This window comes from Phocoena sinus, chromosome 8 (assembly GCF_008692025.1).
Source record: "Phocoena sinus isolate mPhoSin1 chromosome 8, mPhoSin1.pri, whole genome shotgun sequence".
In the NCBI taxonomy this organism is placed as follows: Eukaryota; Metazoa; Chordata; class Mammalia; order Artiodactyla; family Phocoenidae; genus Phocoena; species Phocoena sinus.
Window position 1 is genome coordinate 49,050,661 of NC_045770.1, and position 25,385 is coordinate 49,076,045.

Sequence of the window (25,385 nt, forward strand, 5' to 3'; positions counted from 1 at the left end):
TTCCATTCCTGTACACTAACAACAAAAAGTCTGAAAGAGAAATTAAGGAAGCACTCCCATTTACCAATGCAAAACAAAGAATAAAAAACCTAGGAATAAACCTACCTAAGGAGACAAAAAACCTGTATGCAGAAAACTATAAGACACTGATGAAAGAAATTAAAGATGATACAAACAGATGGAGAGATATACCATATTCTTGGACTGGAAGAATCAACATTATGAAAATGATTATACTACCCAAAGCAATCTACAGATTCAATGTAATCCCTGTCAAACTACCAATGGCAGGGCTTCCCTGGTGGCACAGTGGTTAAGAATCCATCTGCCAATGCAGGGGACACAGGTTCGAGCCCTAGTCTAGGAAGATCCCACATGCCGTGGAGCAAGTAAACCCGTGTGCCACAACTACTGAGCCTGCACTCTAGAGTCCAAGTGCCACAACTACTGAAGCCCACACGCCTAGAGCCCGTGCTCCACAACAAACGAAGCCACTGCAATGAGAAGCCCGTGCACCACAACAAAGAGTAGCCCCTGCTCTCTGCAACTAGAGAAAGCCGGAGCACAGCAAAGACGACCCAACACAGTAAAAAAAAAAAAAAAAAAACAACAACTACCAATGGCATTTTTCACAGAGCTAGAACAAAAAATTTCCCAATTTGTATGGAAATAAAGAAGATCTCAAATACCCAAAGCAGTCTTGAGGGAAAAATACAGGGCTGGAGGAATCAGACTCCCTGACTTCAGACTATACTACAAAGCTACAGTAATCAAGACAATATGGTAATGGCACAAAAACAGAAATATAGATCAATGGAAGAGGACAGAAAGTCCAGAGGTAAACCCACACACCTATGGTCAACTAATCCTTGATAAAGGAGGCAAGAATATACAATGGAGAAAAGACAGCCTCTTCAATAAGTGGTGCTGGGAAAACTGGACAGCTACATGTAAAAGAATGAAATTAGAACACTCCCTAACACCATACACAAAAATAAACTCAAAATGGATTAAAGACCTAAATGTAAGGCCAGACACTATAAAACTCTTAGAGGAAAATGTAGACAGAACACTCTGTGACATAAATCACAGAAAGATCTTTTATGACCCACCTCGTTGAGAAATGGAAATAAAAACAAAAATCAACTAATGGGACCTAATGAAACTTCAAAGCTTTTGCACAGCAAAGAAAACCATAAACAAGACGAAAAGACAACCCACAGGATGGGAGAAAGTATTTGCAAATGAATCAGCAGACAAAGGATTAATCTCCAAAATATATAAACAGCTCATGCAGCTCAATATTAAAAAAATAAACAGCCCAATCCAAAAATGGGCAGAAGACCTAAATAGACATTTCTCCAAAGAAGACATATAGATAGCCAAGAAGCATATGAAAAGCTGCTCAACATCACTAATTATTAGAGAAATGCAAATCAAAACTACAGTGAGGGGCTTCCCTGGTGGCACAGTGGTTGAGAGTCCGCCTGCTGATGCAGGGGATATGGGTTTGTGCCCCGGTCCGGGAGGATCCCACATGCTGCGGAGCAGCTGGGCCCGTGAGCCATGGCCGCTGATCCTGTGCTCCACAACAGGAGAGGCCCGCATACCGCAAAAAAAAAACAAAAAAAAAACTACAGTGAGGTATCACCTCACACCTGTTAGAATGGGCATCATCAGAAAATTTACAAACAACAGATGCTGGAGAGGGTGTGGAGAAAAAGGAACCCTCTTGCACTGTTGATGGGAATGTAAATTGATACAGCCACTATAGAGAACAGTATGGAGGTTCCTTAAAAAACTAAAAATAGAATTACCGTATGCCCCAGCAATCCCACTACTGAGCATATACCCAGAGAAAACCATAATTCAAAAAGACACATGCACCCCAATGTTCATTGCGGCACTATTTACAATAGCCAGGTCATGGAAGCAACCTAAATGCCCACTGACGGACAAATGGATAAGGAAGATGTGGTACATATATACAATGGAATATTACTCAGCCATAAAAAGGAATGAAATTGGGTCATTTGTAGAGACTGTCATACAGAGTGAAGTAAGTCAGAAAGAGAAAAACAAATATTGTATATTATCACATAGATGTGGAATCCAGAAAAATGGTACAGATGAACTGGTTTGCAGGGCAGAAATTGAGACACAGATGTAGAGAACAAACGTATGGACACCAAGGGGGGAAAGTGGGGGTGGGGAGTGGGGTGGGATGAACTGGGAGACTGAGATTGACATGTATACACTGATGTTTATAAAATGGATAACAAGAACCTGTTGTATAAAAGAATAAATTAAAATTTTTTAAAAAGATGTTAAAAAAATTTTTTAAAATATAAATCTTTCCTAAAATGTGCTTTGCCTTTAAGGAAAATATGCAGAATGATTTTTCCCATCTGTTTATAAAATATTACTTTTGCTTATACCCCAGCTTTCAAAATGTTTTCAAACAATATTTCACCAGTCATGAAAGCTTATGGGCAAATGGTGCGACTATAAAAATTAACTCTGTACAATGGTTATGGTTTTCTTTTATTTAACAGAATTGCTAAAAGTATTCCTTTTATAAGTAACTGCTCTTTAAAAATCAAAGTGCAACAGGAAGCAGAAGCAAATACCTGTCATCATAGATGGTATATACAACTTAACAGGAAAGTTTTCTGCAAAAATACTATGAAATAAAGGAAAACAAGAGGAGTAATTTATTTTCTTTTACTTTGGAGATGAGATGATGATTAGAAGGTATGAATATGAAAAGTGAGAGCATATGTGAGAGCAAAATTTGCTTCCTTGTTTGTCTTTTTGAGAAAGTCAGACAAAAGCAAATTGAGTAACATGGTTATTACATTATTATATTTGATATATGAAAAAGGAAAAACTCCAAATATTTCAAGCTAACCAAGATTAGAGGTCTTCCCTGGTGGTGCAGTGGTTGAGAATCTGCCTGCCAATGCAGGGGACACAGGTTCGAGCCCTGGTCTGGGAAGATCCCATATGCCGCGGAGCAACTAGGCCCGTGAGCCACAACTACTAAGCCTGCGCGTCTGGAGCCTGTGCTCCGCAACAAGAGAGGCCACGATAGTGAGAGGCCCGCGCACCGCGATGAAGAGTGGCCCCCGCTTGCTGCAACTGCAGAAAGCCCTCGCACAGAAACGAAGACCCAACACAGCCAAAAATAAATAAATAAATAGAAATTCATAAAAATACATTAATATTTTTAAAAAAAGATTAGATTGAAACTAACCTATAGTTGATTTATGTTTGTGGGAAGAAAATTATTTCATTGGTCTGTTTGATTCCTTTTATCAAGGATATTAATATTATATAGGGATCTCAGATGTGTAACTAATTCCAAGATTTCTCCAGAGAAGAGAGCTAAGAGAGAGTTTTACAAAGAATACACACTAAATGCTGGCAATTAAATCCAAGGCCGTATGTTACAGCCTCAAACAAAGTCCCTCACTTTGCAAGCCAGATTATTTGTAGAGACCTTTAGAATGTTCAGTTAAGCTCCTTGCAGGCAATCTTGGGAGGCTGTAGACACAGCATAACATAACATAAACATTTGAGGCTTACCGAGAGCAGTTACTGCGTCCACAGAGTCTCTGCTGAGTAAAGAAATATTCAATGCCTTCGCTTTATCCTGTATAAAATCTGAATTCCTTAGCCTGGCATCCATGTTCCTTCACAACCTGCCTCAGTCTTCTAGTTGTCCTTGACACAGATCCTACACTCCATTCAAGCTGTGTTCTCCCTGTTCTCCAAGCACATCTTGCATATGCTCCCCTCTGGCCCCGGGCTCATGCCATGTACTGAAATACCATCTACTTTCCTTTCCACTTAATTAGTTTCTACCCATCCATCAAGGTCTAGCGCAGAGTCTATCTTCTCCATGACTTAATCATTTTTTCTTTAATGAGGAGATTTCTCATTATCCACAATACTCAGTTGATACTTAACATATGTGGCCTTGCATTGTTGATTTATTATTTTATGTATATCTGTTTCCAGAAATGGTAACTCCCTGGGAAAAGAAGTGAGTTAGCATTTACTGAGCACTTGCCGTGTGATCCTAATATATATTTAAATTCATCCTTAAACTGCCATAAAATAGATATTATTGTTCAAAATTTACAGCTGAGAAAATAAGACAACAAAAAATTCCACCAAGGTGATCAGCTGTTAATTGATAGGACTGCCTTCAACCCTCCATCTATCTAGCCCCAAGCCCATATAGTTTTTCCCAGTATCACAGCATACCATACTATCCCCATCTAATAAAATTCTTTTTATCTCACACAGTACCAACCACAGTATATTTATTTAGTATATACTCAGTATCTGTGTGGTAACTATGTTGCTGAAGTCAGCCTACCCTCTGCTGCAGAAAGTCTAGAGCATAGATCCTCCTCTTCAATGCCAAAATTCTTGTGTATTATCTTAATATCATGTCCTCATAATAGCAGTTCAACAAAACCCCTTTATCTTTGTGTATCTATATGATGTCCAGTAATCTGCTTAACTGATTGACTAGTTGACCAAATTAACTAATTACTTGAATGAGGCATACACTGCATGACAGTCTTCTGAGGAGCTAGATGATTTATATATAAGACATCAGTCCTAATCAGCCAGCAGCTTTGAAGCCGTCACCTTCACTATGCCCCCTCTTCACACTTAGGCTAATACACTTCTTCCCATGCTGCTGAAAAGTCTCCTTCATCCTCATCACTATTTTTTCCTTAACAACATTGCTCACATGAATACAGTTGCATTTATAGAGAAATAAAGAAGAGAGGGCTCGGGGAGACTAGCTGGCTCTTTACGCATGACACTCCCTTACTGGATTATCACGATAGTAAATCTGAGACTTAACATCTACGTGCTCTGAAACTCAATTTTTGTCCGTGTATCCAGGGGTGATCAAGCTTATACGCCATAATGCCAAGTTATGAATGTACAATAAGAAGTGGATCTGCTCAAGATACCAGAACGTGCTGTTTAGCACATTCACTCCTATTAGGAAAAACACTATGGAAAGACATATTTTAATGAGCAGGTAGCTTGATGAGCCTGGACTCTTAGAGAAGGAAATCAGCCAGCCAGATGACCTTAATGGCTGCTGTCACTGAGCTAGATGGCCAAATGAGCCCATCTTGTGGGTTACCCCCACCAGCCAGCACATTTAATTTTTTTTTTTTTTTGGCTGCGCCATCCCAGCACATTTACATCAGCAACCTGGAGCCAGAGCTGGAGGGTGCCTCTGCCCCATAACGCTGGAGCTACATTGCCGAGTTCCTTCTCCTAGCACACAGGAAGACTCTCCCTCTCTTCTTCTCCCAGGTTATTCAGTTTTGTGAATTCTATTCCTAAAGTACAACTTCTTCCACATTCAAACATGCCTTGATTAACATGCCTTGAAAAAACAGGCCCTTTGAGCCAAGGTGAGGTCAGATATGTATCCCTGACATCGTTGAGGAGCTAATATTTTGTGCTTTATCCTTTTGTTTAGGGTATAGACTTTCAGGGTCCTGATTCTTTGCAAGGGTCTCTGATCTAACGCCCACCTCAGGACCCACACAGTCCTACCCAGGCAGCAATCAACTCTGGACACTGGAAACCTGCAAAAGCTGTTCAATCCACTGCTCGTCTCAGTACTTGCCTTCTTCTCTGAACTTGTACCCCTTTGTTTTTGGCCTCTAAGGATTTCTCTTACTTGCAAGCTTTGCCAGTCATTTAAAACTATTTTATAAGCATTCTATTCAGAATTTTTAGCTGCTTTGTAATGAGAGGGGTTTTAGGACATCTAATCTGCCAAATGACTGGAAATAGGATCTCAATGTATACTTTTCTTTAATACCTTTCTCTTTTCTAGATGTTTCTAGCTCATTGCCTACTCTGAATTTTATCACTCCTCCTTGATGTAAACGTTATTTCCTGCCAGGTTATTACTCAAGCAAGGAACCTGCCCCACAGAGGACATGCCCAAGTTCTCCCACATCCCTAGGGAGGTGGAACTAGATAGAATTCAATATCATTTCATCCTACCCCCTCACTTGTTTTTTCTTTGTTCATGCAATATATTTTGTGTGTGTGTGTGTGTCTATCTTATAGGCTCAGTCCATACTAGTTCCCAACATTACAAAAACAAATAAACCATGGTCTTTATCTTTCAGGACCATATACATTCACAGAATAGATAAGTAAGCAAAGTAGTTTCATGACAGTAAAGGTAACAATAGTAGTATGATCAGTGAAAACTAATGTGATTTCAAAAAAGGAGACGTGGTCAGTTTTTCTAGAGGCAAGGGGAGATAAGGAAACAGAGAGGAGACAGCACCAGGCCTCAGTCTTGAAGGCCAAGTGGAAGCAGAAGTTCATTATACAGATGAGGATGCAGGAGAAGGCATCTTTCTAGCCAAAGAGAACAGCCCACTGCTGGAGGACAGTCTGGACACAGACAATAAGACATGGAACAACCTGGTGTGAGGAACAACTCTCACCTGGAGAGTTGGAACTGGGGTGCAAGGCTGGAGCACGGGGTGCAAGGAAGCATGGTGGAGTTAAGCATTAGAGAGGTAGTTGAAGGTCAAATGATGGGGAACTTTGGATATCATGCTTAGAAGTTTAGGCTTTATCCTGAAGGCATATGGATCCCGAGAAGGCTTTTGAGCAAAGGAGTAATATGGTCAGATACGTATTTTATTAGAAAGATGACTGGAAACATTTTCACAGCTTACTTCCCTCCGCACCACACAGCCTCTCACTATGGTGGGTATTTTGGGAGTTGACTGGAGTGACTTCACACACCTCAGATGTTCAAAGCTCAAGGAACATCCTACTAGTGGCCATGAGAAAGCCTTCAGGTTTAAGTAGTCACCTCTTTTTTTTTTTTTAATCCTGTACCCTCTTAAGCCATCTGGTTTAAGGAGAAAAAATTAGCCCATAGCACCCTGCTTCCCTCTGCATGAAAACATCCCAGCTGGCTGAGAGCATCCTCTGAGACTCCAGCTAAACAAGACGATGCTGCTACTGATCAGCCGCAGCTGGGAGCAAATCAGGCAGGCATCTCCCCAACTGTTCAGCATCCAAAGGTTTTTACAATTAAAAGGCTTTTTATATCCCATTACAAGAAAAATAAAACTGCCTAAGTGAATGTAGCACATCTCATCCAGGTGATGATAAAAAGACAAAACCTTTTTAGAAGAAGACTGGTCCCTCTTTGCTCTTGGCTACTTTAGCTTACTGTGCACGTGTTTCTGACCAAGCACTTGTCCCGTTCCTGGGCTCTTATAACTGTTTGTTTACATGTGGCTCCTCCCACCCCAGGCTCTTTCATGTTTGTATTCACAGTGCCTGACACAATGTCGGTACCCCACAGATGTTTGTTTATTGAAAGTTTGGATACATAAATAAAATAAATACTTTTAAGTGGATAGGTAAGTTTTTTTTAATATGGATATAGCTATTATGAGTAACCAGGTTCCATCTTTACTATAGATTCCAATTTAAAATCTAATAGGAAAGCTGAAATTAGTAGACAGCACCTAGTATGTACCAGGTATTGGGGACAAAAATCAAATGACATGTTCCCTGCTCTCAAGCTGATCATTCTAGCTGGAGAGGGAGACAGTTTGCCAACTCAGTGTCATAAACATTATGATAGATACATGGAGGAAATGCTACGGGAGGCGCCCATCACAGCCTCGAATGGGGAGGTTGAAGAGAGTGTCAGGGACAGCTCCTAGAAGATCGTGACTCTTGAGCTCAATCCCGAATGAGGAACAAGAGTTAGAATTGTGTTCCACTGTTCACATTTAATAATGTAGAATAATGACTACTAATGGGTTCCTAGGCCATCCGAACTCCAGATGATGAATGACAAGAAAATTAGAGCTCCAATCACTTTAGTATGAAAAGTATTCACTTCTTTATAAATTGGCGGTGTGAGCTCATTTATTCAATCATCAGGTGTTTATTGAGCATTCTTCTATGTATACAGGGGACACCTAGAAATATAAACCACAACACCACACCTTCAATAGATTATAATCTCTCTGGAGGCCACAATGCCCTCATGCACGGAGAAGCTCGTGGAAATACAAGGAGTTATGTTCATCAGACCCGAAGTCATTGGCCTAGGCAATAAATATGCAGAAATGAGAGCTGTGGCTCAAAATCTAGGGGAATGGGCCATCATGATGAAGGCAGACCGTAAGCAAGTCTAATATAAAAGGAAAAATTAAGACAAAAGGGAAATATAAGATACATATATATAGGATATTTCAGCATGAGACAACTTGGAAGGACAGAGATGGGACTGAGTGTGGAATATTAAATCAGCTTAAAGTTACAGAGAATTACTGTGAGCCAAGTACCACGCTGAGCATCGTGGAGAAGACAAACGTGGAGCAGACACCGAATGTGCCATCAAACTGCGAACAGTACAGAGTCTCACTGGCAGCCCGCAGCTGATCCGCAACAGAGACATGTGGGTGTGACCTGCACCATACTTTTATTTATGTTTTATCACTGTCAGCTTAAAATTCTGGAAATTCACACAAAATCTAGATTCTTATCTTTAGAAACTGGAGAATCTGGCCATACTAGTCGGTGTTCCTGCTTGGACACCTGTCCAGAGCTGAGCAGAAGCTACCCTTAGAGGGAACATACCCTCAGTTTGTTAACAGTCCCTGCTCACCTGCTTCACTCATTTATGTATAGATTTTTCCATCCCAATTAAAATCTAGCACAAAAGAAAGTATTTGCAAAAAAAATTATAACTTGAAGTAGAAGGTAAAGTGAGGTCTAAATCACTGTGGGAGTCAAGTCGTTCATTCAGTAACTATCTCCTGAGTTCCTGCTACTGCTGGAGAATTGCTGGTGCCTGAACTCCCGGAGTTCACAGTCTATTGAGGAAGAAGGATATATGAGCAAACAATCACTGCACAATGTAATAAATGCTACAATGTTATGTGTACAAGACACAGTGTGGGACCCACGGAGCAAGTGATCGCCTGTGTCTGGAGGGTCAGAGAGTTTGAACTGGGTTTGAGATGGCCTGAGCCAAGAAATGGAGATATGAAGCAACCTGTCAAACTCAAGGAAGCACAGGAGTTTGATATGACTGGAGCACAGGATGGCTGGAGCCAATTAAGCAAGGAACTAAGCGAATCAGGTGTCATTCTAGTGGAAAGAATGTGTTTGGAACATTGAAACTAGAATCAAAGAATCTTCAAATTAGGAGACTATCCTAAAAGTCCAAGCCTGAACTAGAGAGAATGGAGAGGTTGGCGTGGAAACCATGACCTTCAGAGAGAGCAGAGTGCAAGGCAACGTATAATGAAGGACTGAAGTTTGCGGTTCAAATGATAGAAGCCAAGGCAGTTAAAGTGAATCTTTGAGTGTCAATAATTCTAGAAACTATATTCAGTAAATATACTGTGATACCTTTTTTAAAATTCAGGTCCTCCTCTGGCTTATACAAAGTATATTTTAGTTTAGTGTTTAAATTTCCATTGTGTAAGTTCTCTCTCCATTTAATGGACAAAACACTTAACTTGTAGTAAATTGACTGGCTCTATCAAAACAATGAGATACCAGTACATACCCCTTATTTGGCAGAAATCTAGAACACCATCAACACCAAATGCTGGTGAAGAATTCTCATTCATGCTGCCGAGAATGCAAAATAGTACAGCCACTTTGGAAGAAGTTTAACAGTTTCTCACAAAATTAAACATACTCTTACTGTATGATCCAGCAATCATGCTTCTAGTATTTACCCAAATGAACTGAAAATTTATGTCCACACAAAAACCTGCACATGGATGTTTATAGCAGCTGTATTTATAATTGCCAAAAACTCGAAGAAACCAAGATGCCCTTCAGTAGGTGAGTGAATCAATAAACTGTGGTATAGCCAGACCATGGACTATTATTCAGCACTCAAAAGAAATGAGCTATCAAGCCGTGAAAAGACATGGAGGAATCTTAAATGCCTATTACCAAGTGAAAAAAAGCCAATCTGAAAAGGGTACATACTGTAGGATTCCAACCATGTGACATTCTAGAAAAGGCAAAACTATGGAGACAGTACAGAGATCAATACTGCCAGAGGTTGTATGGAGAGTGGGATGAATAGGTGGAACACGGGATTTTAAGGTCAGTGAAACTACTTTGTATGATACTATAATGACGGATACATGTCATTATACATTTGTGCAAAGCCACAGAATGGACACCACCAAGAGTGAAGCCTAATGTAACCATGGACTTTGAGTGATAAGGATGTGTCCGTGTAGGTTCATCAACTGTACAAACGTAGCCCTCTGGTGGGGGATATTGAAGAGCAAGGAAGGCTATGCATGTGTGGCGGCAGGATGCTTATGGGAAATCTCTGTACCTTCCTCCTAATTTTGTTTGAACCTAAACTGCGCTTAAAAAACTGTCTCAGAAAAAGAGAACTACAATACGACCCAGCAGTCCCACTACTGGGCATATACCCTGAGAAAACCATAATTCAAAAAGAGTCATGTACCACAATGTTCACTGCAGCTGTATTTACAATAGCCAGGACATGAAAGCAACCTAAGTGTCCATCAACAGATGAATGGATGAAGAAGAGGTGGTACATAAATACAATGGAATATTACTCAGCCATAAAAAGAAACGAAATTGAGTTATTTGTAGTGAGGTGGATGGACCTAGAGTCTGTCATACAGCGTGAAGTAAGTCAGAAAGAGAAAAACAAATACTGTATGCTAACACATATATATGCAATCTAAAAAAAGAAAAAAAAAAGATTCTGAAGAACCTTAGGGCAGGACAGGAATAAAGACTCAGACGTAGAGAATGGACTTGAGGACATGGGGAAAGGGAAGGGGAAGCGGGGATGAAGTGAGAGAGTGGCATTGATATATATACACTACCAAACGTAAAATAGATAGCTAGTGGGAAGCAGCCGCATAGCACAGGGAGATCAGCTCCGTGCTTTGTGACCACCTAGAGGGGTGGGATAGGGAGGGTGGGAGGGAGACACAAGAGGGAGGAGATTGGGGATGTATGTGTATATGTATAGCTGATTCACTTTGTTATGAAGCAGAGACTAACACACCATTGTAAAGCAATTATACTCCAATAAAGATGTTAAAAAAAAGTCTCAGTCATAGAAAAAGAGATCAGATTTGTGGTTATCAGAGGTGAAGGGTGGGAAGGAGGGGGAACTGGATGAAGACAGTCAAAAGGTACAAACTTCCAGTTATAAGATAAATAAGTACTAGGGATCTAATGTTCAACGTGATAATTAACACTGCTGTATGTTATATATGAAAGTTGTTAAGAGACTGACTCCTAAGAGTTCTTATTGCAAGGAAAAAATATTTTTTATTTCTTTAATTTGGTATCTATATAAGATGATGGATGTTTACTAAACTTATTGTGATAATCACTTCATGAGGTATGCGACTCAAATCATTGTGGTGCACACCTTAAACTTATACAGTATTGTATGCCAATTATACCGCGATTAAACTGGAAGAAAAAAATTTGTCTTGAAAAAGAAGACTAGCTCTGATGTTTACTAGCTGTGTGAACAATAAGCTAGCTTAACAACTACCTTAAACAAGTTGACTTACCTAAGCATCAGAAAAACAGAACTTCTCACGCTACTATACATAAAACAGATAATCAGCAAGGACCTACTGTATAACACAAGGAACTCTACTCAATATTCTGTAATAATCTATATGGGAAAAGAATCTGAAAAAGAATGGATTATATGTATAACTGAATCATTTAGCTGTACACCTATAACTAACAAAACAATGTAAATCAACTATACTCCAATATAAAATAAAAATTAAAATAAAAAAAGTAGAACTTCTAATTTTCCACAGGGTTTTGATCCTCTGACAAGAAAAATATACATTAAAACAGTTTTTTTATTTTTTTATTGAAGTACAGTTGATTTACAGTATTATATTAGTTTCAGGTATACAACATAGTTATCTAATGTTTTTATAGATTATACTCCATTTAAAGTTTTTTATAAAATATTGGCTATATTCCCTGTGCTGTACAATATATCCTCGTAGCTTATTTTATACATAGTAGTTTGTATCTCTTAATCCCATATTCCTATTTTCCACCACCCCCACCCCCCGCTTCCCTCTCCCCACTGGTAACCACTAGTTTGCTCTCTATATCTGTGAGTCTGTTTCTGTTTTGTTATCTTCATTTGTTTTGTTTCATCTTTACATGAAAACTCTTAAAATCTTCCATATAATGTAATGGTTTATTAGTATAAAAAGTTTAAATTAGAAAAAGTACATCATTTGGAGTGTGCTTCGGACATTTTATTTGCATACCATCTTACAGATTTATTTCTTTGCATTTCTCCCTTTTATTAAACATCCTAATTTACTTTGATATAAAATTCTATTTCTAAAAAGACATTTAAATCTCAAGAGTTGAGAAGTTTCCAAGTAATTTGGTTTAAAAGACTTGTCCAAGGAAAATAAATAAAAACTACCATCACTTAAGAATGATGTGCTTTTTATGCAAAGGGTCACTAACAAAATGCCCCTGCATGGGTTACATAGATATGTAATGGGGTCTGATGTTTCATAATAATCTTAAAGCTGTATTCTTTCTGCAGAGAGCATTTGCATATTAAACATATAAGGATAATCCTTACTTCCAAAGAAATTTTGTTCTCTCCCATTTTTCTATTAAAATATCAGGCTCCCTCCATAAAGTTTTCATTTTCTCATTTTTGATAGAACCTTGAGTACAATACTTTCCTCTTAACTTTGCAAGAAGTGCAAATATGATGCAACTTATAGATTTTTGTCTGAGAAACGTGAGGGAAAGGTAAGACTAGAGAATGCAAGGCAAGCTAGAGAATGAATGCCCCATCTAAAGAGGGCCATGTTCTAGACAACTGTTGCTATGCAATGAGATTAAGAGCCAGTATTCACAGAATGTCTGGGTTTTTTTCATGTAAAGCCATAAATCCACATTTTATGCAAATTTTCCTAATTTTAAATATGAGCAACTAATTCAAACATTTGTAAACACTGTGGGTCAAATTAAGCCTCCAACTTATCAACTGACAATCTCTGGAATATATCGTACTCTGAGATTTTGAAACAGAAAATGTGTCTTAATTCTGCCTTTGCTACTTACTAAACTCAGTAAAAACTTGGGCAAGCAGTCTTATTTCACTAATCTAAAAAGTAGTCAAAATAATTTCTTCATCAGGTTGTTTACTTTTCACAATATTTTGTTATAAAAATTTTTCAGGGCTTCCCTGGTGGCGCAGTGATTGAGAGTCCGCCTGCCGATGCAGGGGACACGGGTTCGTGCCCCGGTCCAAGAAGATCCCACATGCTTGCGTACAGCAAAAAAAAAAAAAAAAAAAAAAAAAAAAAAAAAAAAAAAATTTTTCAAATATAAAGAAATTTAAAGAATGTTATAATGAACATCCATATACTTGCCATCTAGATTCTGCTTTTAACATTTTACTATACTTGGTCTATTCAATCTATCCAGTCATCAATCCATCATCCCTTTAGGATCGGTTTCAAAGTAGTTGCAGACATCAGTATACATCCTCCATTAGATTGTTTTGAGGAATAAACGGAATGATGCACAGAAAGCATCAAGCACAATATTTAACGTATAGATAAAGAGTCATAATAGCCCCCTTCCTTCCCTCTGTTTATTATCTGTAGCTTGAATGTCATTGGTCCCACTAAGAGTGTGTGTTTTATATTGGGGGAAGAAGGATATTTTTATAATAACTTTTTTTGTCAAAAATCCTCTTGGCCCCTACCTTCACAAATGTATCTAGAACCTGGACTTCCAGTATCAGCCAAAATAGAGTATCCCCATTCCTCTCTAATCCTCCCTCTTGTTATAAAAGCAAAACCAACTTTAGACATAATAAACATAGCAACACTCTAACAAGTTGGAAAGAAGTCAGACTGGCTTGGAGAGGAATGACGCTGATGTGAGTTATCTGGATTTTCTTTCTGCTTCCCACATATCCTGGATGGGGCAGTAGAGAAGCCTATACCCTGAAACCACCAACAGGCACAGATAAAGTAGCCTCAAGAAAAGCCTGCTCCCTGTAACCAAAGGACTGGGAAAAGGGTAGACGAATAGAACTGGGAACATTTTAGTAATACTGGCCCTACTCTAGCCAAATACCAAAGAAAAAACTGTCCACTCACCATTGTGGTACCAGTAGACCATGCAGATAGCTAGATTTCTGGCTCCACCAGAGACAGTTAGGAGAAGCAATTATGAGATGGTCCTTCATTTCCTCCACTGGGCTGGTGTCAGTGGTCCAAACAAGAGCTGAACTTCCATCCCCACTCTGCAGCAAAAAGGCAGAATAAGATGGTATGAGATGTAGCTGGTTGAGACTCCACTTTCAGTGGAAAGCTGAAGTTACATCTTTACCCAACAGCAACAAGCTGGAATGAGGTTAGCATTCTATTCCCCTACTCCTGGTATTGGCAGGGACCAGCTGGAAGCTGGACTTCCACCCCCTGGCAGTGGCAACAGATAGAAGGAGGAAGAAGGAAGCAGCACTCAGTGGCAAACCACTTTACCTACCAGGGTAGTGTCAGTGGGACTCAGTGGGGGGCTGAACTTCTAGCCCCACCCAGAGGCAAAGAGGCAAAACAAGGTGGTTCAAGGTGGTGCTGGTCAACATGCTACTTTCTCTCCACCGCTGGTGTCAGTGGGTCCAATGGGACCTGAGCCTCTACCCCAACCAAGTGACAGGCAGGTAGAATAAGTCAAATGTTAGCTGGTACCCCACTTTCTCTCCTCCCTGGTGTCACCAGGGCCAAATAGGGAGCTGAATATCCATCTCACTTGGATCTACATGCTACACCTAAACCAATCCACTATGTGGAAAAGACTAAGATTAGATAGGATCCAGTGCCTCACAACATAACACCCAAAATGTCCAGTATACAATAAAAAAATTGCTTCTTATACCAAAAACTAGGAAAATCTCAACTTGGATGAGAAAAGACAATCAACAGATACAAACACTGCGATAACACAGATGTTGGAATTATCTGTCAAGGATTTTAAAGTAGCCAGCATGCTTCAGTGAGCAATTACAAACACACTTGAAATAAATTTTTTTAAAAAAAGAAAGCCTCAGCAAAGGGATAAAAGATATAAAGAAAAACCAAATAGAATGTTAAAGCTTTAAAATAAAATAACCAAAATTTTAAAACTCACTGAATGGGCTCAATAGCAGAATAAATATGACAGAAGAAAGAATCAGTGAATCTGAAGATAGAAAAACGGGAATTACTCAGTCTGAACAGAAAAAGAAAATAGATGGAAATGTATCCACTGTTCGCCACTTCCTCTAATACCACCCTGGTCCAAGGGACTATTATATTTTGCCTAAATATAGCAATAGCCACCTAACTGGTCTCACTTCTTTAAACTTTGCCCCTCAAATCTATTTTATACCAAAGTAATCATTTAAAAATGTAAGTCAAAAAAAAAAGTAAATCAGATCAAGTAATTCTTCTTCTCAATGGATCCCCATTTCTCTCAGAGTAAAAGTTAAAGTTTTAAAATGGTCTAAAAGGCCCTTCAGGATTTATCCCCTGTTGCCTCTCTGCCTGTTGCAGGCAAAATTATGAAGTGGCCCCATGATCTCCACCTCCTGGTGTTACTCCTACAGTTAAGTTACCTTACATGGAAAAGGGATTTTGCAAATGTAATTAATATTACTAATCAGTTGATCTTAAGGTGAAGAATTATCTGGGTGGGCCTAACCTAATCACATGACCCTTTGAAAAGCAGAGAGTTAAATCCAGCTAATTGCAGAAGAACAAGACAGAGAGATTCCAGATACGAAAAGGATTAAATGTACCATTTCTGGCTTGAAGATAGAGAGGGCCACATGGGAAGGAAAATGCGTGGCCTCTAGAAGATGAGAGAGACCTCCAACTGGCAGCCAGCAAGAAAACAGGGACCTTAGTCTTTGTTAAGACTAATGGTTAATTTTATATGTCAACTTGACTGGGCCACAGGGTGCCCAGATATTTAGTTAAACATTATTCTAGGTATGTCTGTGAGGAAGCTTCTGGATGAGACTAACATTTGAATTAGTGTACTGAGTAAAGCTGATTGTCCTCTCTCGTATGGGTAGCCCCATCCAACCCATCCAAGGCCTGAATAAAACCAAAGGTTGGGTAAGAGAGAATCTGCTCTTTCTTTCTTTCTTTGAGCTGGGTCGTTGGTCTTCTCCTAACTTTGGACTCAAACTTTAGCTAGAAGTCATACCATTGGCCCTCCTGGGTCTCCAGTTTGCCAACTATAGATCCTGGAACTTCTCAGCACTCATGACTGCATGAGCCAATTCCTTATGATAAAATATATGTAATACAGTCCTACAACCACAAGAAACTGAATTCCGCCAACAACCTAACTAAATATGGACCTGGATTTTTCCCCAGAGCTTCCCAATAAAGTTTGGCCTGGCTGACACCTTGATACCAACCTTAAGAAATCCTAGGCAGACAACCTAGACAAGCCCACCCAGACTTCTGACCTACAGAACTGTGAGATAATAGTGGGTGTTGTAGTTTCAACTACTAAGTTTGTGGCAATTTGTTACTCATTAATAGAAAACGAGTACACTGAGTTCATCTTTTACCATTCTCATTCCCTTGTTCACTCATTCAGCCACACTGGCCTCCTAGCTCTTCCTTGACGACACCAGGCACCCTCCCACCTTAGGGCCTCTATTCTTTCTGGCTGCAATGTTTCCTTCAGATATCATATGACTAGTTTTCTCACCCCTTCAGTCTTTCCTCAACTGTCACCTTCTCAATAAATCCTGCCCAGGCCCATCCCTGAAAGCACCAATCGTTTTTACACTGCTCTGCTTTTTCTCTTTCTCAAAATATTTATTGCTTTCTAACACGCTATTTAACAAACTTATTTATTGCATTTATTTCTTTTTAGTGGTCTACCACCATCAGAATGTATGCTTATAATAGTAGGGATTTTTGTTTTGCTTACAAACTTTCCGAGTAGCTGGAACAGTTCCTGACATAGTAGGTGCTTACAAAGTATTTGCAGAAGAAAATGAATTAACTCTTAATACATAGCATTATTACATATTACTTATAGTCCAAGCTCTGATGTGCATTGTAAATCCTTCCTCATAATAAGGTTAAATATAGATATAATGCATCTCTTTGTGCAAGGAAATGTGATAGCAAATAACAAAATCTGTGTAATCATTAGTATAAAAATATATTGGATGGCTCTTTGCCATTCTTACATCATTAAGAACAGGAAAATAGAAGAGGAACCTTTAATGATTGGAACTGAGATATCTGGGAGAAGAGGGTGGGTGATACAGAAAGCACCTTGGTCAAACCTAAGACTTGCAGAATACATTTTTTGAAACTACTGATAGAGAAAATTCAACTAGATGACTTCTAAGATCCTTTACAATTCTACATTCCATACTTCTCCAGCTTCTACACAAACTCAATGAACTGTTGCCTTAAGATTTCATCTCTCTTCCTTTTATTGATGACTGTCAAATCTGAATTTGCAGTCCTCTCTGAGAACCTAAACTCCTATCCTTTGTCTCTAACTGCTGCACATCTCCACAAGGATGTCCCACTAGTACCTGGAACTGAGCATCTCAAAATCATACTCATCCTCATGACCCACCTACCCCTCTTTTGCCAATTACTTAGATGTTCTTCCTTCCTCCTCCAATACCTGAATCAATCTCCGGACCCTCTGTTCCTCCCTTCAAATTACCTCTCTCATGTTACCCTTTCTTTTCATTATCACTGCCATCACTTTTGGGCAGGCTGTCACTTCCTCAAACGTGGATTACTTGGACAACATCCTCACTGGTTTTCCTGTCTCCCATCATATCTGCGCTTCCAACTCCACCAGTCCTATTATGGTCATTTGTTAATCTTCCTAAAATGGATTTAAATATTCTTCGTGCCTCAAAATCTTCCAGTGAGTCCCCACTGCCTACAGAGTAAATTTTAATTAACAATCAAACAGACAACAAACCCACAGGCTGGCATGTAAGATCTTTCATGGTCTGACCTATTCAGTCTAGTCTCTTGTCCCCCAAATTCTCTCCCTCTTTTTGGATACATCCATCCTACTGAATACTACTCTAGTGCTCATTACAAGAACAGATGTTTTAAACAAAGGAAACTTGTAAGTCTAGTTTAAGTAAATGTTTTGGAATTAAGGAATAAATTTGCATGGTATTTTGACATTTGTTACAGTGAGGAGTTCAGACATCTGCCCTGATATTAGCATCTTTTTGATATGCAAATTTATCATAATTGGGGAAGCCATTTTCACAGGTAATGAATGGTGTTATATATCCTGGTGAAAGTAAAAGCAATGTAAATCTTGAGTGGGCCACCCTATGAACTGTGCTCTCCACTTGTTTCTACAGGGAGCCGCGCAAGGTGGTCCTGCACAAAGGTTCCACTGGCCTGGGCTTCAACATCGTGGGCGGGGAAGACGGAGAAGGTATTTTTGTATCCTTCATTCTGGCTGGTGGACCAGCAGACCTGAGTGGGGAGCTCCAGAGAGGAGACCAGATCCTATCTGTGAGTATTTCTTATTAATCTTTATTCCCTCCATGTCTGACACCATTTGAGAGAAAGTCACTCCCAGTTATAACTCCAAAAGCACCTTAATTACAAAGGAAAAGTGGAGGAGAGCATTATGGCTTCAGGTGCATGTTGTAATTTAAATGGTGTTCAGGTGTTTGAAGCGTGTTACTTCCCTCAGATACAGGTAAAGGTGTTAGTGTTTTCATTTAGATTTTCTGAGACATATTTGCATCCAATAGAACACTGAGAAGCATGCATTGTTTAGGTATATTACTTATTTTTCAAAATGCCAAATTTCTTTCAAAATCCATCACTATACTCTAAAAACCGTACCTTTATGATGTATATAGTTTGTTGCATATAACTATGTAAGAATAATGTATAAAATAGTGCTATATACAATTTGGTGACATTGATAAGTCATTGATAAGTAGCAGCATGACCATTTACCTAAATACAAAAATTGCCAGAAATGAGTTCACTTATTTATCAGGCATTTTATAAAAGTAATTTTTAATTCCCACAATCACCCTGAAAGGTAGTGCCCCATGTCCAGATGAAAAGAGTAAGGTTCAGAGAGGTTAAATAACTTGTCAGAGTTAACCTAACTAAAGAGTCAGAGCTGGGATTTAAAGATTCAGTTTTAATGCCCACCACCTACCTCCCCTCATCCCTCCCTCCTTCCTTCCTGCCATCCATCCTTCCTTCCATCTTACTTTCCCTCTTCCTTTCTTCTCCAAGTCCTTTCTTCTATTTGAATGTCTACTGAGTGCTTCTTTCTACTACATCAAGCTACCTCCCTGGGATAAACTCTATGATAAGTAGTTAAATCCATTGTGAGTGTTCATGCCCATACTGCAATTTTGGCAAACATGCAAATAATGATAGAGAATTACATAAGGAGCCCGGTTCTATGGCTGAGGTTATTGCTCACAACTCAATGAAGCATTTAGTTTGTGGTTTTCATTGTATACTTAGAAAAATTTGCTTTTGCTTTATAGCTATGGTTTGTAGCTAGAATTTTCCAAGTGACCTTATGTTTGTTAACCATCACTCCAACTCCTACTCATGCACACATGATTTACCTGTATAATGTAGTCAGTGGACTTAAGCCAAGTGTCCAGTGGTCTGCATGCATGGCCCTGCCTTATGTGTTTCTGTGGTTCTCCCACACATGCAGGTTCCTTCTCATTCATCAACCAGCAGATGTCTGGAAAGACTGAGTATAGGATAAATAGGGTAAGGTCCCATGCCAGGCCTTTGTTCTGTTACCCAATGTCATGCCTTCAACTACTTCGCCCCACCTACTTCTTCTATACTTAAATCATATATATAAGATATAACTTTAGGGCTTCCCTGGTGGCGCAGTGGTTGAGAGTCCGCCTGCCGATGCAGGGGACACGGGTTTGTGCCCCGGTCTGGGAAGATCCCACATGCTGCGGAGCGGCTGGGCCCGTGAGCCATGGCCGCTGAGCCTGCGCGTCCAGAGCCTGTGCTCCGCAACGGGAGAGGCCACAACAGTGAGAGGCCCGTGTACCGCAAAAAAAAAAAAAAAAAAAAAAAATAAGATATAACTTAAAAGGTTTAATAAGCTATTAAACCTCATCACCCATATTTATTTACACACCTGTGTTTCCCTACAAAGTTACAAAAAACTCCCTGAAAGCAAATTCTGTATCGTTTTAATGATTTTGTATCCTCAACATTTAGCACAGTGCCTGACACATAGCAGTCTCTCAAAAATGTTTATTGATGAAAAAGTATTGAATTAAAAATAGCGATGCCTTAAAAAGTCACTATAGGGACTTCCTGGCGGTCCAGTGGTTAAGACTTCGGCTTCCAACGCAGGGGGTGCAGGTTCAATCCCTGGTCAGGGAGGTAAGATCCCACATGCCTCGAGGCCAAAAACCAAAACATAAAGCAGAAGCAATATTGTAACAAATTCAATAAAAGACTTTAAAAATGGTCCACATCAAAAAAAAAACTTAAAAAAAAAAGTCACTATAACCTGGGAGACTGACTCTAAAATACTTTCTAGAACATACTTCCTCCTCCTGGCTCAAAATCTGTAGACTGGGGACATCCCTGGCCGTCCAGCGGTTAAGACTCCACACTTCCACAGCAGGGGGTGCAGATTCGATACCTGGTCCAGAAACTAAGATCCCGCACACCGCACGGTGCAGCCAAAAAAAAAAATGTAGACTGAGGGACAGTTCTGTCATTTCATCACAATCAGCATTCACACTGTCATAGCACTTTCCCAGACACAAAGCACTTTCACATGCATTGATTCTGGGAATCTTCAAAGAAATCTTAAGTGTCAGGATATGTTATTATTACTCTCACTTTCCCTATCAGGGGAAGGGGATTCAGAATGGCTAAATGATTTGTCCAAAGCTCCACATCTACTGACTATGACTTTGGACTCAAAAGCAGGTCTCTTGGGGCTTCCCTGGTGGCGCAGTGGTTGAGTCTGCCTGACGATGCAGGCGACACCACGGTCTGGGAAGATCCCACATGCCGCAGAGCGGCTGGGCCCGTGAGCCATGGCCGCTGAGCCTGCGCGTTCGGAGCCTGTGCTCCGCAACGGGAGAGGCCACAACAGTGAGAGGCCTGCGTACCACAAAAAAAAAAAAAGCAGGTCTCTTGACCCAAAATAAGTGTTCTTTCTCCTCACAGCACAATCTCTCTTCCAAACCTTGACAACGGTCTCATTCAGCACCATCTTTGTACACATTGCTCTGTGTGCACACCACACTCTGGAACACACAGAACTGTAACAAGCTAATATTTACATGGTGCTTTGAGTCAGACACAGTTATAGCTAATTTAATCTTATAAAAACCCTGTGCCTTATTATGCTCATTTGAAGGATGCATAAACTGAGGCACAGAGAGGATATTAGACTTTTTAACTCTGTTTAAATGAGAAATCCATTAAGTCATGGGTTTTATTTGTTTTAACCTCTCTGTGTGTGGTAGAAAAAGAGATGAGCCAATAACCTTCTTATGGCTCAACAAAGAAAACTCCCAAGTATTTCTGCTTTTAGAAGTAGATGTAACCATTTAAATATTATTGCCAGGACCACAGAGTAAGCAAGGCAAACAATCAGAATTACAGCCTTCTTAGAGATTACAATTCATAGAACATAAAAATCTCTGAAGTTCAAATATCATAACCATCTTTTATGTAAAACATTTGCAAAAACTGTTCAGCAATGAAAATATCATCTGCTTTTTGCAACTGAAAAGAAAAAGGGAACATTTCTCCTCTTTAGCTTGTAAAAATTTATAAAAACTGTGGCTAGAAAGTGTCTAGTTTAAAGGCTCAGTATTAGAATTTCATTGGTTTAACACTGCAGGGAAATAATAAACAGGCTTGAGAAACTCAAACATTATTACAATATGGAAAGAAAAATGACAGAATAGAATTATTAACAATGGAATATGGAGGATAATATTTTGCACCTACAGCTTGCACTGGACATGTAAGGACAAGTTATAACTTCCTGGGAAACACAAGAACAAAAACTCTAAACAAAAATTGAATACAGAGACTTCCCTGGCAGCACAGTGGTTAAGAATCTGCCTGCCAATGCAGGGGACACGGGTTCAAGTCCTGGTCTGGGAAGATCCCACATGCCGCGGAGCAACTAAGCCCATGCACCACAACTACTGAGCCTGTGCTTTAGAGCCCACAAGCCACAACTACTGAGCCCACGTTCCATAACTACTGAAGCCCACATGCCTAGAGCCCGTGCTCCACAACAAGAGAAGCCACCACAATAAGAAGCCCATACACCGCAACAAAGAGTAGCCCTCACTCGCCACAACTAGAGAATGCTCACGTGCAGCAACGAAGACCCAATGCAACCAAAATAAATTTTAAAATACCTTTAAAAAAAAATTCAATACATAGGGCTTCCCTGGTGGCACAGTGGTTAAGAATCTGCCTGCCAATGCAGGGGACACGGGTTCGAGCTCTGGTCCAGGAAGATCCCACATGCCACAGAGCAACTAAGCCCGTGCACCACAACTACTGATGCCCATACACTGTAGGGGCCACATGCCGCAACTGCTGAGCCCACGTGCTGCAACTACTGAAGCCCATGCACCTAGAGCCCGTGCTCCGCAACAAGAAAAGCCACCACAATGAGAAGCCCATGCACCACAATGCAGAGTAGCCCCCTCTCGCAGCAACTAAAGAAAAAACGAAAGCCCGTGCACAGCAACGAAGACCCAACACAACCATAAATAAGTAAATTAATTTAAATAAATAAATAAGTTCAATACATAGATTTCTAAGTCGTGTAAGATTAATTTGCAAATAAGTTATGCTATGCTAACAATAACATAGTAAGTTTAGAGAAGAGAAATAGAATCCCCAGGAAAGAGAGCTGGAGGGTAGATCGCTGCTCTCAATTGGTCTCCATAAAGAAGGAAATTGTATAATAGACAGTTACCTTTCTAATTAGGGATATAATGTTCATCCCTATTTCCCAGAATTTTTCTCCCATATAGATTATAGAACCTTTTTAGATACTTTATTAATGGCTTACTATGTGCCAGGTTCTGTACTAGGAATTGAAGTCTCAAAGATGAATGAGATAAATAGACTAATCTCAAAATGCTTACTGCCTAAAAGCAGATCCACTTGTCCTTCGGTATCCACGAGGGATTGGTTCCAGGACACCCCACTGATAACAAAATCCACTCTGCTCAAGTCCCTTATATAAAATGGCATAGCACAATGTATACAGTCGGCCCTCCGTATCAACAGGTTTTGCATCCGTGCATTCAACCAACCGCAAATCCACGCCAACTGTATATCAATGCATCTAACATAGGTAGAGATAGAGATGGCAAACTGAGGAAAGAGAAGAAAGCACTTAGAACAGAGCATGTCACACTCTATGTACTCAATCAATACTATTACTACTAACTACTCTGCCTTAAGAATGTGTGTGATGTTTTTCAAAGTGTGTCAGATAACCATGTCTAAGGAAAGTCTCTTTTAGATAGTTTGAGCCATTCCTTCTTTGGGGCAGGGCTTGGACTAGATGAGCATTTCCCAAAGTGAGTTCACAGGATATTGGAACAGCAGGATTACATTAGGTTGCTACTGAGAGAAAGGGTTCCCTAGTGAGCAGGTTTCTTCACTGAAGAGCTTTTCAAAAACATCTGTTTACCAGTGTACACTGAGAATCTCCTTAGAGGCAGATAAAGTATATGGTTTTTCCCAAACGTATTTGACCACGAAACCATTACATAAGGAGCACCTCATAGGACCCCAGTAGTGGGAAATGCTTGAGTAGATATGTTTATAGTTCCCATAATTGACTGTTTTCCGACAAGATAGTCACACTCGCCTATACAGAAAAGGCAACTAGCCTTTCACTATGTTTTAAGATTATGGGCGCCATCTAGTGTTCATATATTGTCTAAACACTTTGCATGGCAACCTGAAGATGGAGGATTCCCAGGCGCCATTGCAAGGATTTATCCTGCACTTCCCCCTCCCCACCAGAGCTACAGAGCTAAAGTAGTTAAGATGCTGAAAAAAATCGTCACCTGAGGCCACATTCCATACACGTATTGTGAGTGATCTTTTCTCTCCAGTTTCTCCTTTATGTATTCTATCTCTCAGGGATTTATTATAGAAAGTCTTATCCAATAATTGAACCATCTCCTTGAGGTAAAATTTGTGGAGAAGAATTTAGGGCATTCAGCATGCAATCACGTTAACTAGTACAGTAGCCTCCTAAGGCATTCTTTCTGCAGAGGGAAAGATAGAAATGCTTCTGTTATTATTTGTTTCAGTGCTTTGTTCTGAAAAAATGTATATACATGGAGCAGAGCATGCAGAAGCAATACCACTATAAAGAGATCCTTTTCTGTCTCACCAAGCAATTTTAGTCTGTTCAATCCTCAGGAGTCTATAAAAGATCACCCTAGCTGACCCTGCAAACTCCAAAACTCACTCTTGATGGACTTTAAGTATTTAACTCACTCTGTTCCAAGATACGTAGTTGGGAATATGTGTGGCCAGAAGTGAAATGTTGCAGCCGTTGCAGTGAAGGTAGAATAGGTAATTGGGAATTTTCAAACTGAAATTGAAATTGCATTGTGATTTTTGAAGGAGTGAACATGAGTCACAGTTCATCTGGGTGTTTCACTAATTCGCAGGTTTCCTTCCTATCTTCATGTTTAGAGCCATGCAGAAGGGAATGGCTTTCTTTGTTAGATCCTTACTGAAAAGTTACTCAACTGGAATTCGAGCATTATATACACTCTTCACCATCCTGGGGTACTGGTAAAGTCACCCTTATATTGTTACCTCAAATGACAATTCTTAATCCCTTCCAGTGAAATCCAGCCCTCCTCCTGCCCACCCCGCCCCACAAACAAAGTCCCAAATTATTTCTTTTTTTTTTTTAATTAATTAATTAATTTTTATTTTTGGCTGTGTTGGGTCTTTGTTTCTGTGCGAGGGCTTTCTCTAGTTGCGGCGAGAGGGGGCCACTCGTCATTGCGGTGTGCGGGCCACTGTCGCGGCCTCTCTTGTTGCAGAGTACAGGCTCCAGACGTGCAGGCTCAGTAGTTGTGGCTCACGGGCCCAGTTGCTCCGCGGCATGTGGGATCCTCCCAGACCAGGGCTCGAACCTGTGTCCCCTGCATTAGCAGGCAGATTCTCAACCACTGAGCCACCGGGGAA

General features: G+C 40.0%; 1 protein-coding gene across 11 annotated transcripts in view; it reads left to right on the forward strand.

Moving 5' to 3' along the window:
• Window positions 1-25,385, forward strand: part of DLG2 (discs large MAGUK scaffold protein 2) — a 2,048,212-nt gene that overhangs the window by 1,662,979 nt on the left and 359,848 nt on the right. For all 11 annotated transcript variants that reach the window (XM_032641314.1, XM_032641323.1, XM_032641315.1 and 8 more), the window contains one exon: window positions 18,509-18,665. In XM_032641314.1, coding sequence (XP_032497205.1) covers window positions 18,509-18,665 — 157 coding nt within the window. The remainder of the gene's footprint in view (window positions 1-18,508; window positions 18,666-25,385) is intronic.